The sequence below is a fragment of the Nematolebias whitei genome, chromosome 11, assembly GCF_014905685.2.
Source record: "Nematolebias whitei isolate Nwh7 chromosome 11, NemWhi1, whole genome shotgun sequence".
Taxonomy (NCBI): Eukaryota; Metazoa; Chordata; class Actinopteri; order Cyprinodontiformes; family Rivulidae; genus Nematolebias; species Nematolebias whitei.
In genome coordinates, this window is record NC_056508.1 from 42,015,929 (window position 1) to 42,034,061 (window position 18,133).

Genomic DNA, 18,133 nt, shown 5'->3' on the forward strand with positions numbered 1-18,133 from the left:
TTAACAAAAAACGAAGTCCAGATGACATGATTCAACCTTTTTTGTTGATCCCTTCAACTCGTTTTGAGCTCCCTGAAACACCAGAACGGTAACATTTAAGAACTCAAGGTGAGTAATAGTTGAAGTATGGTGTGCTGCTTCTCATAGCTGAAAGAAACCAATGCACTAAATGTTTCCCAGAATGTTCAACCAAATTCAGAGTACTGCAAATATGAACAACAGCATGTTAAATTATGGCTCTTGTAATAAAAATCACAGGTCTTGCTGCAGTACCATCACTTTCAAAGTGCTGACAATGGAGTCCTGATTATGAGATTTAGAGTCATAGGAGTCTTGCGTTCCCTGCATTATTTAGACTTACACAGTGAGTGGATGCTTCCATTTGGGGCTGTGGGTGTTGCTGCATTTCTCAGTTTTCTTGGACTGGCCATCGACTGTCACTTCGACGTAAGGACTGGGGCCGAACCAGTTCTTCTTGTTTTCTTTCAGTTTAGCTGTTAGCACTGAAACGGAAAGAATGAGCCTCATAACAAACGAATCTATGAGACGTTAATCCGCTGTGAAAAAGACAATAAATTCTTAATAATTCTAATAATCTAAATCATTTGAAAAGAAGGCAACTGGACTATATGAGTAGTTGGGAATGTCAGGCTGTTTTAAGTAACTTTTAGACTTATGAGATGCTGTCCTCATGTTCCAAAACAACAACTAAATTTAAATTATTCCTACAACGAAGGCTTTGTGTATACAGAAATACACGTTGTCCTAAACAATTTGTTTATAAAACTATACTCAAACATAATATTTAGACCACACAGAAAAACCACCAACAAACCCAAAACCTTACAGTAGGTAGTCCAGCAAAATTAAAAAAAAAACAGAAAAACAGAAAAGACATGAAGCGTGTACATAAGTCTACACAAAACCTCAAACATGGAGGGTTTCCCTAAAAAAATAACTATAGTTTTGTGGTTTCAAAAACATTGTTGGATGAAGGCTAAAACAATAAAAATCTTCTGCGCATTCACAAAAACTGTGGACCATCAACATAAATTATAATACTGGACCCAAAGTGGGTTCTTGGAAGTTGAAGCGAGAAGGGAAACAGCGCTCCCATACGCTGGTTCCCAGCATAACTTTTGAGTCCTGTCCCACTCCACATAAACAAACTGGACTTTGTCCTTACTGACGAGAAAGAAAAAAAAAGCGCCTCAGACGTTGTTTTCAGGTATCGACTCTTGCTGATCAAATTCTTCCTTTGCTACGAAAAGTTCAAATACAGTATTCATGTTTCCTGATACGTTTAGCTTTGTTTAGTAATTTCATGCTTAACGAAGGTCATATAACACCATAACAGTGTCAAATTCCTACAATGAGAGAAGGCACGTCTGCATGTCGATGATGAGGACAGCCCTTAAATCTGTTAAATGTTTCTTGTTTTATCTTTCACACTTGTTCTTTTTTCCCCTTCTAATTTTAACTGAATAAAATGTCCTAAAATGAGAAATTTGATTATAATGTTGTTGTTTTTTTAATCTTGTGTTCCCGTTAATAAAACAGGACTTACCAAGGATTTGTAGCTGTGCCTTCAAAGGGTAACCATTGGAAGTGTTTGACTTGGTGACTCCAGTAGCCATGACATAGGGCTGGGAAGACCTGCAGCAAACAGAAACAAGCTCTGCAGTGACAAATGTTTCCTACTGTTGCATTGCTGAACAAATATGAAAGACCTGAAAAATATAAAATTTTGATTAATAACCTTAACATACCTGAAGTATCTACTCTTTTTATTTACGGCATGAAAATGGGCTCCAAATTACTTCTAATGGACATTTCAAATTGACATTTGTATGTGTCTGCCATGTAGGAGAGTCCTATAAGCTGTCGTTCTCAACATGTCCTCACAAGAAAAACAACTAAAAGACAGTGAATTCAGTCTAATCAGGTCACAACTGGCTCACTGTATCTCAACTGTACCCCATGAGCCATGCATTCAGTTATAAAAAATAAAACAAAAAAAATAATATTTTTATTTTTGCTTGTTCTTAGTTTTGAACTTGTCTGCAAATGGAGATTCTATATTTGAACTAAACAAAAATTTTCAGTTTCTTTTCAAATCTAAACTGTATGTAGCACCACAGGATATAAATTAAATCAAGAATGACAGAGTTATTCATAAGGTCATTTGTGTGAAATGTACAGAAGTTGAACTATTATTGGATGTAACAAAAGGGCATCAACATGGGACAAAAACCAGGCGCACAGTCTGAAACGCTGCATATTTAAGCCACACTACACCTTTATTCTAGCTCAGGGGTGCCAAATCCACTTACAAAAGTGGGCCAAAATTAAAACCTTTCTCAAACTAAGGGCTAATGTCAGAATCTACATTAACTCAAATCAAAAACCCAACATGTTTTCTTGGTTGCAGGTTCCTCAACAAGAGTTTGATTGGTCTCATTTGATGGTCTCTGTTGCACTTTTGACATCATAATCAAAGACTAATGAAAACAATTAAAGTGATAGAAGTATTTTACATTTAAAATAACATATTGGGGGGCCAGATAAGATGTCAACAAGGGCCACATTTGGCCCCCGGGCCTTGAGTTCTAGCCCATTCAGCCCTAAAAGATTGTGTCTGAGAACCATTTGAATATAAAGGAGCTGCAAAAACCTGAAGGTCCATCATGCACACTGATGTATACTGTTAATCACAAATAAACATGCCCAAGCTATATGTTGTGTTGTGTCTATCATTTAAAATAAGCTTCTGCTTTCCATGTACTCTGTATTTATTAAAACTTCTCATAATTAAATAGATTTTGAACTTTTAGGTAGATAAATTGTAATGTTATAAATATAATGACAGCGATATTAATTCAATTCAGTTTATTGATATAGCGCCATGTCACAACAGAAGTTATCTCAGGGCACTGAACAGAAACATTCACATACATGAAAAGTCAATTAATAACGTTATTTATCTAAGGAGCCAGCAGATAGGAGACTTAATGTTTAATCACCTCTTCAGCTGTGAAACATACTGTTAGAAAAAACCCTCAGAAATAATCTCACAGGAGTCCCAGATTGAAGGAGACGTCGTCCTTACATCTAAATGCGCGTCACCCTTCACATCCAACCCAGAGTATCTTCTACAGCTTGAGCAACACCTCTCCAACCTCGACACAATAAAACAATTATTTATACGTTCCAAGCTGAGCCAGCTAAAGAAGGATTTCCAGCTGGTAGACGCATCATGTTTTGACATCTAACTGAAGAGTATGCAACTGTATTAATGGTCCAAAGGTGAAGGAAAGTAAAGAGAAAATAGTAGGACTTGGTACATGCAAAGATTAGCACAATAAGAAACTGACATATACATATATTGGTAAATTTTTTCTATCACATACAAAACAACACTGGTTTTCTTAAAACAAACGTGGCACCTAAAGGCTAATAAGGACACACTGGCACTGTGATCTCTCCTTGAATCTGGTTCGTTACCTCAACAAGCCTCTGAATAATGCATGTTCCTCATGCTGAGAATGCACACGGCTGAGCAGGAGAAAGTGAGGAGCTCCTGGGTAAACTTTCAGACCGACTGTGTGGCTTTGATCTTGGTCAATAATTCATTGCAGCAGCTGACACTGCAGCTCCACATGCAGGCCAAACCTTTTGCAGATGAGGATGTTTGTTGAATATCAAAATCCAATGACCTTTTCCGACTTGGATTTATTTATATGACTTTGCTAAAGAAGCATCAGTCAAGTATCTCGGTTTGAATTTTTATTGAAATTGCTCCTTCATCTAAGTAGTCCCTCAATACTTTGCAGTTCGACATTTGCGGACTCACTCTTTTGTGGGTTTTCAACGTAAGATTGTACACAACACCTTTGTCAACTTTAATATTGCTCATGTGATTGGGACGGTACGAGATAAAAAGTTAGTAGGAGCAGAAAAAAAATGTCAGACAGGCGCAGCCATTTTGTAGTTTTCTTTCAAAAGAACTACATGGCCCAGAAGCCAACAGTGCTTCCAGCCTCTGCTTTCTGATGAAATTCAAAGAACAGTGATGGAGGGAGCAAACACTAGTGGAGAAACTGAACCAAATGTACTTCGAACAGGTGCTGCTATTTTGTAGTTTTCTTTCACCAAGCATGTACTGTGACAAGTCAAAAGAACTACATGGCCCAGAAGCCAACAGTGCTTCCAGCCACTGCTTTCTGCCGAAATTCAAAGAACAGCGATGGCGGGAGTAAACACAAGTGGAGAAACTGATGTGGTTAAAAATAGTTTTGCAATGCAAAGTCAGAAGTAACAATCTATTAAACTCACAGAACTGGCAGGAAAGTAGCAAATAATCCTGAAGCTGAACTCATCCTTCAAGCTGTACTACCTTCACTGGTGAGTACCCATATAAAATGTTGCAGTACATATACGTATGTTGTTAAAATTATGTAGGTTTAAGAGTTTACAAAATTGCAAAAGTGTGGGAAGGGTTTATAAAGCCTTAAAATATATATATAAATACTAAAATAAATATAGCGTTCCCATTTCGTGGTTTTTCACCTATCGCAGTGGTGTCTGGAACGTAACCCCCACAATAATCCAGGAACTACTGTAGTTAAGACGTTCTGATGTGCAGACTTCACTGATAGCAGAAACACATGGCACTTACAGAAAGAATTTCACACGGTCACAACACATAAACCCACAGAGCAATATGTTGATAACAACCATTTTAAATGTGCACACAACCAAATTTAAATTTATACACATCTTTTATGATTGCCTATTGTCGTCATCACTCTTTGTTAAAATTCAGGTCTCTTGTAAATGAGTCCCCGAGGCTCAATGGGACTAACCTGTATAAATAAAGGTTGAATGAATTTCTACCATTTCTTCAGCTGGCTGCAGACAGCCTACATGAACCCCCAAAAACCTACTGGCCCTGATAACATGGTTCCTGTGTACCTGTGACGAGAAGCATTTAGACTCAACATCTATAGTAGGGCTGGGCCATATCATATCGTTCACTAATACCAGTTAAAAAAAGTTTGCCCGGGAAAATAAATTATATCATGATATGCTTATTTCCTCTACCATTATACAAGCGGGTGCCCTGCCCCGTTAACAGAACCGAGTGCGCCGAACTACCAAACCGAACTGTGCAAACAACCCCCCCACACACACACACGCACACACACACACGCACACACCTGTCAGTACTGGCGTAACGCTAATTAGTTGAATGCAATACTAGCTAGCTAAAAAGCTAAAAACACAACGTGTGGCTCGGCTGTGTTTCTCCACCCCGCTCTAAACTGCCGGTACAAACATGCGCGATGCAGCTCAGCTGTGTCTCTTGAGTTCCACAGTACCGGTACAGGGGCCAAGAAAAGAGGCAGGTAATCAAAGACAGAGCATCAGAGAAATGGATTCACTCCTGCAGGAACAGAGGAAGCTGAAACACCAACAAGCTTCAGGGTCAGCTGATCACCTTGTCACAAGTTTTGGAAGTTATAGCTCATTTAAAGGCAACATAGATTTTATTGTATGTTACATTTATGCTCAACAGATCTTGAGCTTTCATTTTATTTAGTTATTTTGGTGCACCTGCGCTTCAGTTTTCGTGGTGGATTTTGTTGATCTATATTTTGTGTGGACTTTTTCAATTTAAATAACAGAAGGATCATTTTAATTTTTTTATTTTTATACTTTGAGACTGAATACTTTACTAAATAAAGTAATTTCAGTACAATGAACCTTTGTTGTATTTTTTTGTTTTTAATATAATACTGCAAAGCAACATGTTAATTTTGTCAAATGAATATGATCTGTTGTTTTTTTTTATATATCACGAAATTTATCGTTATCATCAGAATGCTCTGAAATATCACAATACTATTTTTGAGCCATATCACCCACCCCTAATCTATAGTGTTGAAATTCTTTAAGCATTTTTTTTTCCATTACCCTTCACCAAGTTATGTGTCCAGGTCAATCTAGTTTCCTTCAGTTTATGTGCCAAGAAATCCATCTCACACTGAACTATCCTGAACAGGAAATAAAAACAGGAATCTGCAAATAGAGTTATACTCTGCATTTCACACAATTCTGCCATCTTATAGAAAATAAGTTAAATAAAATTGCAAAAGATCAATAAAATAAATATCCATCCAAAAAGCTGTTGATGTTGGGCATGTTATGGAGAGGCAGCAAACAGTCCAAGACGGCAGAACTACAATTAGAAGCACCACAATCAGCAAAGGAGCACTACGAGGATGTGTGCTGAGCCTTTTATTGTTTACACTGCTGACACATGACCCCTCTGCTGCATTCAGCACAAAACATCATCATTAAGTTGGCCAAGAAAAACACAACTGTAACCCTTGTCACCAACGAAGATGAGTCAGCATTTAGGAGTGAGGGAGAGTAGCCGACAGCCTGCTGCAGAGCTCACAAAGATAAAGGAAATCTTCAAGTGACCATGGCTGCTTTTAAGGTGGAGAGGAACAGCAGCAAAAGATAAACGCTGTAGTCATAGATAAAACAAAGCATGTTTGTGGGGGATATGCGTGTTCTCTGTATGCCTTTATTTAATTAGATTAGCATGTTTGAATATTTCAACCAAAGGTGGCTGGAGACACACGTCCTGGTTGCCGTTCTTTTGGAGTCAGCAGCTGAACACATTAAATTAAAACATTAGTCAGGTTAGTCTGACAGACGAACCAACCTCCGGTGACAACACCATAACTGCTGATGAAAGGGCCCAACAATGTCTTTTCTTTCTCCACTGACTAAAAAACGGTGGTTACCAACTCAAGTTATGACCATATTTTACAGCTCTGGGTCACAACATAAATCAAAAGACTTCCCACTCTGCTTAAAATATTTAATTCCGGTGAGAATAATGTGCCTCAGGCCTGCTTGGAAGTGTTCATGAATCTTGTCTGGTTTGAAAACAAAGAAAAATCTGTGAACAACACGAAGAACTGCAAAGGAAGTCACTGGTGTCTCACCGTCATCTACCCATGATTTGTGCCCTCAGTGCTGCACTACCAGAGCACAATAAATCAGAAGGATCATCGACTCAGAACTATTCACACACTAATGCTGCCAAGAAAACAGAAGTATTGAAACAAAACCAACGTGGCTCCTGAACAGCTTTCCATTCAAATCAAAATCACGTGAACTGCTCAGTTTGCATCTTATTATTGATTTGGTTAATAAACTTTAAGCCTCATGCTGTGAACTTGCTTTTCTGTTTTGTTTCATCTTATAGCTTACCAAACTTTATTGTATTATTTATCATTTTACATTTATTCATTGTGTTTACTACAACTTATTCATATTATTATTGATAGTGTACATCTTGGATACAGTTTATTTGTATTTATACTTTATATATATTGTTTTTTGGGGTGTAACTGGGACCTTGCGAGCACAATTTCATTCCACCTCATGTACCACATGTGATGCAAATGACAATAAAGTCTCCTTGACCCTTGATTTACAATAGATGCATATTAGTTTTGATAAAGATTGACGTGCAAAACACTATTTTGTTTGTATATCACAGAAATCTAATAACATGATCTTGTATATTTGCTTTGACTATTAACTAAATTAGGATATACTAGAGAACAAACGTAAGACTACATGTTTGCAGGTAACATCTTCTGGAAGTCACTATGACTAATGCTGTATATGAACAAAACATACCTCCTGGTGATCAGTATCAGAAAGAGACAAACAGGTTCTTATAGTATGTTGCTTCAAGAAGAAAACCCTTCCAACAGAATGCTTTTGGAGAAGCAAAATACATTTTATTCTAAGCAGATTGCTACATTTTTTAAATTCCATTTGTTGGCTGCTTTATGCATACACATGATGAATCATTTAATATCAATTGTGCGCACAAAGGCTTCCCTGCTACGATTTATGCGATCCATATAGGGCTTATACTTATGTTAATAATGTTTAATGAGCACAGCTCAGAAAAAAACCCTAAATATTTGACTTTAGTCATGACATAGCTGAAGTTTTAAAAGGCCTAAAGAGAACAAAGGGAAGAATAACGACCTATAAGTTTAAATATGACATGGCAGGTGCGGTCGGGTTTCCGTAACACTAGTACTTAGTCATCAAAATTCTCCTTTTAGCTAGTTCCTTGACGGGAATAATCGCCATCAGGAATTTAGGTTCACTTATTCTATACGTGTCAAAGCGATTTATGAAATATACAAAAGTCTCTGATATGACATCGGCCACATTTCTTTCCGGCATCCCTTTTCTGATGCGTTAAATGAACAAACGTTACATAATTTGGACCAACTGTGAATGTATAATGGGCTAACTAAGTTAGCCGAGCAGCGGGGACAGCACGTCCAGGTAGAATAAGAACCGTCACAGTCCCAAATGGCAGCTATATTTGCGGGGAACGGTGTAATTGCTGGAGTTGCTAAGTACGTGTTGAACGTCAACCGGTCTGGTCTGACAACCTGCTGCCATCTCACCCCGGCTAACTGCTGGCCTGTATCATCATGGCAGGCTGAAAGTCCGACGGCAATAAAACCAAACGTTGCACTGAAATACGCCGTTATCGGGTTAAAACTTACCCAGATCCGAAAGGAGGTTGACGAATTTATCCAGAAACGCTGTTATATCTTCCCAGCCCTCGGCCTGCGTGATGTTTTGACTTCAGCCCGGATTTCACTTCAAGGAAGAAGAAACTTCCACCATCTTCGTAAACCCAGTCACGTGACCGAAACAAGGTGGGGCGCATGCTATTCTGGATTCGCGCTGTGATTGGACGGGAATGGAGTCAGGATTGACCAATGGACGTGTAGTAAACACGCTGATGCGTTTACGTGGACTGGGTCTATACAATTACACCGTCGTATTTGATCAGAAAGAAAATATTATCGTGTGTTTGTTTTTATATTTATGTGTTTATTCTCTGACACATTTAACTTTATTATCACAAAGACAAATAAGGTTCAAAGTTAAATAAAGGTTGAGAATGAAAATTTTTTTTAACACGTATAACAATGTCACTGCAAAATGTTTTATTGTTTCACTAACCATTGAACTATGCATCCTGTGAAGAAAACTAGGTAGGGGGTAGTTTAAATAGTTTTGAATAAAACTCAACAACGCATACTTGATGGGCAGCAAAAAAATTTACTCAATTCAATTCAGTTTATTAATATAGCGCCAAGTCACAACAGAAGTGGTCTCAGGGCACTGAACAGAAACAGTCATAAATAAAAATAATAAGTTAACACTATTTATCACTACTTTAAATTGAACTCCATCGCAGAACTCCCATCTTGAGCAAGCACGAAGGCGACAGTGGAAAGAAAAAACTCCCTCATGAGGAAGAAATCTTTAGCAAGGTTTAGGTTCAGGACAAGCGGCCATCTGCCACGACCAGCTGGGTTTGAGAAGAACAGATACACAATGGCAGGTTGAGAATCACATGTTAAGATAGAAATAGTATCTAATGAAAACTATTCAATTTTATCAAATCCTTTAAGGAAATGAGGTAAATTTGTCCTCTAACAGTCTTGGCCTAAGTCAGCATAAGAAGCCAACCCTAATTATAGGATTTATCTATATATTTATTTATATTTATGTATTTATATATTCATCTTTTTTACTCTTGTCTGTAAATAATACACAGTAATCCTTAAATTATCAAATTGGCCAAATTGTGGGACAACTGCAGCCAGTAGATGGTGTTGTTTATTATAATTGTGGCTAAAGGACATCACAATTTAATAAAAAAATATATAAAAGTATGAATAATACGGATAAAGCTTATTGTAAATACACCTTAAATGTGTGTTTTAAAACATATAATAAATAACGTTTGTAAAAACAACTGAGATAAACGTCTCAATGTTAGAAAAATAACTGTTAATAGCACCCCCAAGTGCTTATAAAACGACCAAATTAAATGGAAAATCCTGTTCAAGGCCTATATGTTTTATTTTGAAAGTGCTTGCCGGAAATGTGCATTAGTTGCACGGCTTTGACTGCAGTGTCTGAGTGGATGGGCTTGGTCAGTGTCTATAGGGAGGCAGCATGAGACGCTTCTCTGCCCGGACCATGCAAGCGTTGTGGTATTTGGAGGAAACAACAGTTTGACATTTCTCTCAAATAAAAAGGTAAGTCCATAATCTCAGCTCCTGATGGAACAGTTCAAGTTTAACTTATTGCAGTTGGTGCCTCTTCACTTGATAATACAGCAATCTTGTAAAAATTGTACCCATATAAAAATCTGAGGTTGTAATCCTTTATTTATGTGAAGGGAAAAAAAAATCACAATTAAAACTGTCAAACTGTAAATAAGCTAGTAAAAATACAACTTATATTTCCTTATTAGAACCATTATAGGATTGTTTGTACTACTATATAAATATTGGTTTTCTTTGATTATTTCACTCAAATAGCTTACAGGGTTTTAATTGTTTTTTCCTTGTGTTTTTATTTTCTATATATCAGCTACAAGACATATAGGTTGGGAAAAGGTTACACCCGTCACCCACAGCTGGGCTTCTGCCTGCTTCTATTATTGCATTTCTAAGTAGTGTAGGGTTAGAACAGAGTAGCATCTCTGTGATAATCTCCATTAATGTTAAATATGGCTGATGAAGGATGTCCTGTGTCAGCATCAGTGAGCTCAGAGTAAGAAGGCGTGATGGAAGTGACATTTGATAGTGAAGATGGCTGTGATTTAATGTACGTTGGAGATGCTTTATTTCATTTGTTACACTCAGAGGTAAATACTCAACTTCTGCTGCAGGAGCTTTTGAGGACCAATCTAAAATGGTGCAACAATTAAAAAAAAAAAAACAGCTGACGATGCCAAATGTGCACCTGTGCTTTTTGATGAACAACTAGAGAAATGCAGGTTGATGCTGAGTTCTTAATAACTGCTGAAGTGTGCTTAAAACAAATAGCTGAATTGTTAAAGCTCAAAAATGCAGAACATTAACTAAAATAAGCAGAATGCAAGTCAAACACCAAGAAAAGGAAACCACCATGAAAAAACAAGAATAGCAAGATGATAGTTAAATACTGAAAGTAGCAAAAGGTTAGCAAGAAGGAAGAACAAAAAAAAAACATCTAGAAGCTAAAAGTGACAAACGGCAAGCTATAATCTGCATAAGTGTAAATAAAACTGTAGGAAACTAAAAGCGAAAAGTAGCAAAAGCTAAAAGTAACAAAACAGTACAGTAGTCCCTCATTACTTCGCGGTTCGTTTTTCGCGGACTCGCTCTATCGCAGTTTTTCAAAGTAAGATTGGACATGACACACAATTGGCTGATTGATGGATGAGCCGCACGATCGGCATAGAATTTTTATATAAAATAAATGATTTAAAATGATTCAGCACCTGCTGCACCTGTGTGCAGCCCATCGCTGCAGGAAAAGCTTTTTTATGCAGCATGTCAGATCTCCATTCTGCAGCGGAGAAGTGGGCGTGGCCGAGCGTGCTGGCAGATGGCAGAGAGCAGCTGGAGGCAGAGAGCTCATATCATGACATTTTAGGCATTTAGAGTTTAGAAAATTGTTAGGGACATTGCAAGAGTGTGGGAAAGTTTTAAAACGTCTTAATATACCTGTACGTAAATACTAAGATAAATTACTACTTACTACTACATTAAATACTAAAATTAGCTACTACTTACTACTAGAGTTGTCATTTCTAACCCGAACCCAGAGCTCGGCCCTGCTTGACCCGGATAAGGGCCAGGCCATAATAATGTGCTTAATGTGTGGGCCGGGTCGGTGTCTGGCTTTTGATTGCATCAGCTTACGCACGTGGCTGACTATCCAATTATATGGTAACATGGTTTGCCATACAATCACCAGCCGCATGCGGCCATTTGACCGTGCGCTGACCGGCCTTGAAAGAGGTAAAAAGTTCAATTAAGCTTTAGCTGGACTACTGCCAGCAATCTATCAGCCCAAATGGACGTTCAGTCAGCTGCTGGACGACTCAAACAGGTGAGATCGCAAAATATCCAACATGTCAAAGCAGGGTCCATGTCTGAATAATGCAGAATGTAGGCAGAAGCAGGGATTTAATGTACTTTGATGGCCATGAAAGGACAAAAAAACCCTCAGCTCCGATCTTCTGCCCCCTTTACTCAGCCGCATGTGTCTGCCAACTGTTAATAACTATATAAACAGTCAAAACTTAATTAAAAATGTCAGGGGTTTTTCGCGTTCGGACCTGTAATTACTGTTAATTCGTCAGGTCGGGTGGGGTTCAGAAATGATGGCTACGAGCTGGGGCTGGGTCGGGTCAGATTTTTTGGTGCCCGAATGCAACACTACTTACTACTACAACTACTTGTGTACATAATTTTGTTCCATCTCATGTACCACATGAGATGATAATGACAATAATGTTTACTTGAACTTGAACTTGGACTACTGTATCCCTACATTGTTGACTTTCATTTATCATGGGGGCGTGGTCCCAAGTCCCCGTGATAAAGGAGGGACTACAGTAGTGAAAAGCTAAATTAGCAAAAGGCATATAAAAGCAGCTAAAGGCTAGCTAAGAGAGAAAAATAGTACAATGGTAGCTGAAAGCTAAAAGTTTCAGATGTCTGGCTAAAAGCTAAAAGTAGCATAACAGAAGCTAAAAACTAAAAGCAGCATAAGCGGACACAATTTAAGCCAGTGCATTAAAGCAGATTTTTAAAAAGAACAAAGTTTATGAAGCAACTGAAGCGATCTCTGTATTTTCACAGGGAAAATATTTGTAATTAAAGTTAAATATTTTGAACACTATAAACATCACAACAAACACAAGGCAGAGCAGCCATCTTTTAAACGAGCTGAACGTTTTAATGTACGAACGGTTAAAACATCACAAAGTATGCAGAAATAGTAGAACTGCATGTAACATGGAAAAACAAAAAAACAGGAAAACAAGTGGGTAAAAGTTGTCTCAGTTTTCTTGGATTGAACTAAACAAGACCTTTTTGTGTTGGATCATTTAAGTTCTGTTATAATATTGTTTTCAAATGCACACAAGCGCAATCAAAGTTGTTTTCTGTAGACCTGACATGCTAATGCGTTGTCGTTTTTTTCTTAGTATTTGCATTTGTCCTAGATCATTTTCATTTGCGTCTACGTGCACATTAGCAATCACCATACAGCTCCTTCCAGACTGGGAGGACTTTTCTTTTCTTGAGCGATTTCACGTTACCTGCTGTGTTCAAGCACATACAAGCCAAATCCTTAAATGCACCGCTTAATACTCCACGTAAGACTTTCTAAATGTATTTCAGTGGCTTTAAACTTGCAAATGAACTGTTTACATCAGAGAAAGAGTTGTTTGTTATTTAGCTTTGTGTGCTTTAAATCTTCTGCCATTTGAAACTGGAATGCTCACATTCGAGACGCGAATCTGAGACAAGCTTGACTTTTGAATACCTCTCAATGTTTCATGATCTCTGGAGTCTGACTCTGCATATACTCGTGGGAAACTTTTATGCCCCCCACCTCCGCTCTCTCTCTCTGTGTGTCTTTTACTGGAACAAGCTGCTCTTGCCAGGAAGCTATCAGTATATTAATAGGTGTTTTGGCCACTGCTTTGGTCCCAACCCTCCCATCCCCAGACTCCCCCAGCTTGCTGTCCAGTTTTTAATAACAGAACCGAGCCAACGAGACCCCCTTCCCTCGCTGTCGAAGTTCGTGGAAAAAAAAAACAACAACCTTGCGCTTATTTTAGCCTCAGCGGTAGATAACCGACATATTGGGTTGCTATCTGTACGCAAATATTGGCTGCAGGAGTTGTAACTAGACTGTCAAAATCATTTTGCGTGACAGGAAATTAAATATGTACTTCTTTTTTTTTTTACTTTTTTAAATTTTAAAGTTTGTTTTTTTAGGCATTTATTTACATATACAAGTACAAGTTTCAAGACCTTTTGTAATGTCAATAGAAAAATCAAAGCAAATATGTTGTTTTTAGTATTTCCCCCTGTTTGATGGCACCCTGATTTATTGTGTTATACTCTTATTTGTACTGTAGTTTATTGTTATTGTTTACTGTTATTGTTGTCTGTACTTTATATGTTCTGTCTGGAACAGGTCCCTCTTGTAAATGAGTCCTCGCGGCTCTTTGAGACTAACCTGTATAAATAAAGGTTGAATGAATAAAAATAAAAAAAACTCTTCTACACTTTTTTTTGCATAAACTGTAGCTTGCTGTTGTAAATCTTGCTGCGTGATTAAGACCATCATCAGGGAGATGTTCTGTCTCAAGAAGGTTGACGGAAAATTGGATGAAACACACAATCTGAGTCAATGAATTTTGTTCTGACGGTGTCAAGCTGACCATATTTGAGAAGAATGTCAGCGTGTGCTGGCTCACACAGTAACACATCAAGAAAACGGTTACGGCTGCCATATTAACAGTTTTATTACTGCCTCGTTTTATCTGTCATCTCCTGGCTTCAGATTTCGGCTATTTATCACTGAAAGGCGAAGATGGAATGATAATGCTTTATGCTGGAGTCTGTTTTGTTTGTCTGTACTGTTAGCAAAATATCTCTTGAATCGCTGAATGGATTCAAAGGAAAATTCAGAAAGTAATCGCTGGCGGTACAAATACCACTGATTAATGTTTGGAGTCAACCTGATTCAAGATGGCTGCCACAGCAAGGCAATCTTAGAAAACTCAAAATAGTTATAACTCCAAATAACTTATAAATATTGCAGCCATCTGCTTTGACTGGCTGGGTTTGAGAGGACAGGAAGGAGAAACAAACAAACAAACAAACAGAATGACAGGTCCAGGTCTACAGGAAGAAAAACAACATGTTAACAACATGTTAAGGATTGAAATAATTACAAATATAAACAGGTAGAGTGGAGCAAATAAAGACAGCAGCAGAGTGAGGAAATGTGGCCTATTTGTCCTCCAGCAGTCTAAGCCTAAAGCAGCATAACTATGGGATAGCTCAGGAAACCCAAGCTGACCCTAGCTATAGGATTTATCAAAAAGGAAAGACTTAAGTCTAATCTTAAAATAAGACACGGTGTCAGCCTCATGGACAGAAACTGGAAGCTGGTTCCACAAGAGAGGAGCCTGAGAACTGAAAGATCTGCCTTCCATTCTGCTTTTGGAAACTTTAGGAACCACAAGTAAACCTGTAGTCTGAGAGTGAAGTTTGTTGGGAAAATATGGAACAATAAGATCTGTAATATAAGATGGAGCTAGGTTGTTGAGGGCTTTGTAGGCTAGAAGTAATTAATTTTATATTCTATTCTGAATTTGACAGGGAGCCAATGGAGAAAAGCTAAAACTGAAGCGATATGATCTCTCCTATAAACTCTCATTAAAACTCTAGCAGCAGCATTTTGGATTAACTGACAACTTTTTAAAAGAAGATTTTTGACACCCAGATAATAAACCATTACGATAGTCCAGCCTAGATGTGATAAATTCATGGAACAGAGTTTCTGAATCATGTTTGGGCTAGATGTTTCTAATCTTAGCGACAGTACACATGTGGAGGAAAGCAGTGGTATTTTTTTTAATGTGGGAATTGTGTCTAATTCACAACCCATACTCCCAATTGAACAGAATGTGCAAGATCACATATCAAAATATTGCACAAGTCTGTGCTTAATGTTATTTTAAACATTTGTCTCTAATTCCATATTTTCTTTAGGTGATCTTCATCTAAAACTTTGGCGAGAAAATTGTTGAGCAATAAATACTGTATTCCTTCCTTTAATTCATGGTTGAGTATGTGTTTTGTTGGTTAAAAGATCTCTTTTTTTTAATTTTGGCCTTACTGAGTTGCTTATACAAACTTATGAAAAAGGAAAAGAATTTGGCATAGCTCCAAACTGGAAAATCTGTTTTGAATCTGACTATGGGAACATAACAAAATCGGTAGTTACTCAAACAGTACATGTAGAGCTCAGTGGCTGTAAATCCTGCTGTTTGCTGGTGGCTGACTCTCTTAAGTGATTTGCAGACTCAGACTGTTAAGAGACCACTTTTCACAGAATCTAAACCTAGAAATGCTGGAAAATAACACTCAAGATTGAAGAAACACTATCAGCTTTTAGGAGAAACCAACACAAATCAAATGCAGAATACACAAACCCAAGAGTAACTTCTGTTGGGTTTTTATTTTTTAGTAATACTGTGGATATTTTCAGCTTCATTGACTCCCAGTCAAATTTAGAATATTGTTCAAAATCGTGCTTCTAACATACAAAGCCCTCAACAACCTAGCTCCATCTTATATTACAGATCCTATTGTTCCATATGTTCATAACAGCGCACTCTCAGACTTCAGGTTTACTTGTGGTTCCTAGAGTTTCCAAAAGCAGGATGGGAGGCAGAGCTTTCAGTTATCAGGCTCCTCTCTTGTGGAACCAACTTCCATTTTCTGTCTGTGAGGCTGACACATTGTATACTTTAAAGATTAAGTCTTTCCTTTTTGATAAATCCTATAGTTAGGGTTGGCTTGGGTTTCCTGAGCGATACCTTAGTTATGCTGCTATAGGCTTAGACTGCTGGAGGACATATTGACTATATTTTCTCACTCTTCTGCTGTCTTAACTTGCTCCAAACTACCTGTTTTGTATTTGTAATTATTTCTGTCCTTAACATGTTTTTTTTTCTTCTTTCCTCTGATAGAAAGTACACCTAGACCTTCCATTCTGAGAAAAATTAAGATAAGATAAAATGAGATAAGATAGAACTTTACTGATCCCGCAGGAAATTGTTGTGCCAGGGTTTACAAAGGAACATACACAAGTAATCATACAAGATATAAAAATAACAGGGAATCTAAAAAATAACAGATGTATGTCCTTTCAAACCCCAGTTGGTCGAAGCAGATGGCTGCTCGTCCTGAGCCTGGATCTGCTGGAGGTCTCTTCCTGTTAAACGGGAGTTTTTCCTTTCCACTGTTGCCTTTGTGCTTGCTCAGGATGGGAGACTGCAACGAAGTGGATTCAATGTAATCTGCTGACTTCCTTAGATGGATAACTTTTACTAACTGGCTTTTTTTAATGTACTTGACTGCTTCTGTTCAGTGCCCTGAGACGACTTCTATTGTGACTTGGCACTATATAAATAAACTGAATTGAAATAAACTGAAATTTTCTTCAATGTTTGACTTATATATTGCATTCATTGCATCTATCTGCTCTATAAAAGCACAACAAATCCCTTCAGTGAATCTCGCCCTGAAAGTTCAAGTAATCTTTTTGTCAGAATGTAGACGCCCTTGTGGTAATTTCATAACAGGATTATGTGTCTTTAAAAGCCTTTACCTTTTAACACTCAGTATTTTAACATAAGTAGCATATTTACAGTAGATTCGAGTTAACTTTAGCTAGTTTCAACAGCAGCAACAGGCAAATGATTTCAGCTAAACCAACTCACTGCTTCACGTGATGCATTCAATGACTTGTTGGTGAAGAATTGTAAGCATTGGTGTAAGCAAGTTACAACGATGAAAGGTTCTTTCTTTTAAAAAAGATCATATTCCTTTGACTTTGGTTTATTTTTAACCTGTGGAGAGCAGAGAGAAGAGAAGATGTTGATGCAAGTGAAGGCAATCACGCCCTCCCCAAGCGTCGTCTTTCCTCCAGCGTTCTTCTCGTACGCATACAGTTTGAGTTGCTTTTCATGGTGTTCCTTAATTTGAATATAAATAAATATGCAGAATATGCGAGCAGTTACACACAGGCATGATCCGCCCGCACACAGTCACACACAGATCTGACGTCCTTCTCAGTCCCAGGAGAGCAGCTCAGTGAAGGAGCTGTGGCAGTCTGACCTTTACAGAAGTCAGTGAGAGCAACTCAGCAGAGGGAACTTGGGAAACTGTAAATTTCCATCTTCTGTAAAGTTAGAGCTGAATCCTGACATGAAACTAAAAGGACCAAAAACATGCAGCTGAACGAGACAAAATCACTCACGTTATGATCTAAATACGAACTAGTCCACAACTTCTACGGCATCTTTAACCACTAGTTTATTTTAGTGTATATATGTATATATATACACTAAAATATATATATATATATATACATATATATATATATGCATATATATACATATATATAT

The 18,133-nt window shown here is 37.7% G+C and overlaps 2 protein-coding genes across 2 annotated transcripts in view; one reads left to right on the forward strand and one right to left on the reverse strand.

Moving 5' to 3' along the window:
- itchb (itchy E3 ubiquitin protein ligase b) overlaps positions 1 to 8,759 on the reverse strand; it is a 33,443-nt gene extending 24,684 nt beyond the window's left edge. The window contains exons 1-3 of the mRNA XM_037685015.1: positions 8,622 to 8,759; positions 1,568 to 1,656; positions 362 to 503 (exon numbers count right to left, since the gene is read on the reverse strand). Of these exons, the coding sequence (XP_037540943.1) occupies positions 362 to 503; positions 1,568 to 1,637 (212 nt within the window). The 5' untranslated portion in view covers positions 1,638 to 1,656; positions 8,622 to 8,759. The remainder of the gene's footprint in view (positions 1 to 361; positions 504 to 1,567; positions 1,657 to 8,621) is intronic.
- Positions 8,760 to 10,060: 1,301 nt separating this feature from the next.
- The window catches only part of LOC119417170 (calcitonin gene-related peptide type 1 receptor-like), a 38,900-nt gene continuing 30,827 nt past the window's right edge, over positions 10,061 to 18,133 (forward strand). The window contains exon 1 of the mRNA XM_037684382.1: positions 10,061 to 10,175. The gene's annotated coding sequence lies outside the window, so the exon portion shown is untranslated. The remainder of the gene's footprint in view (positions 10,176 to 18,133) is intronic.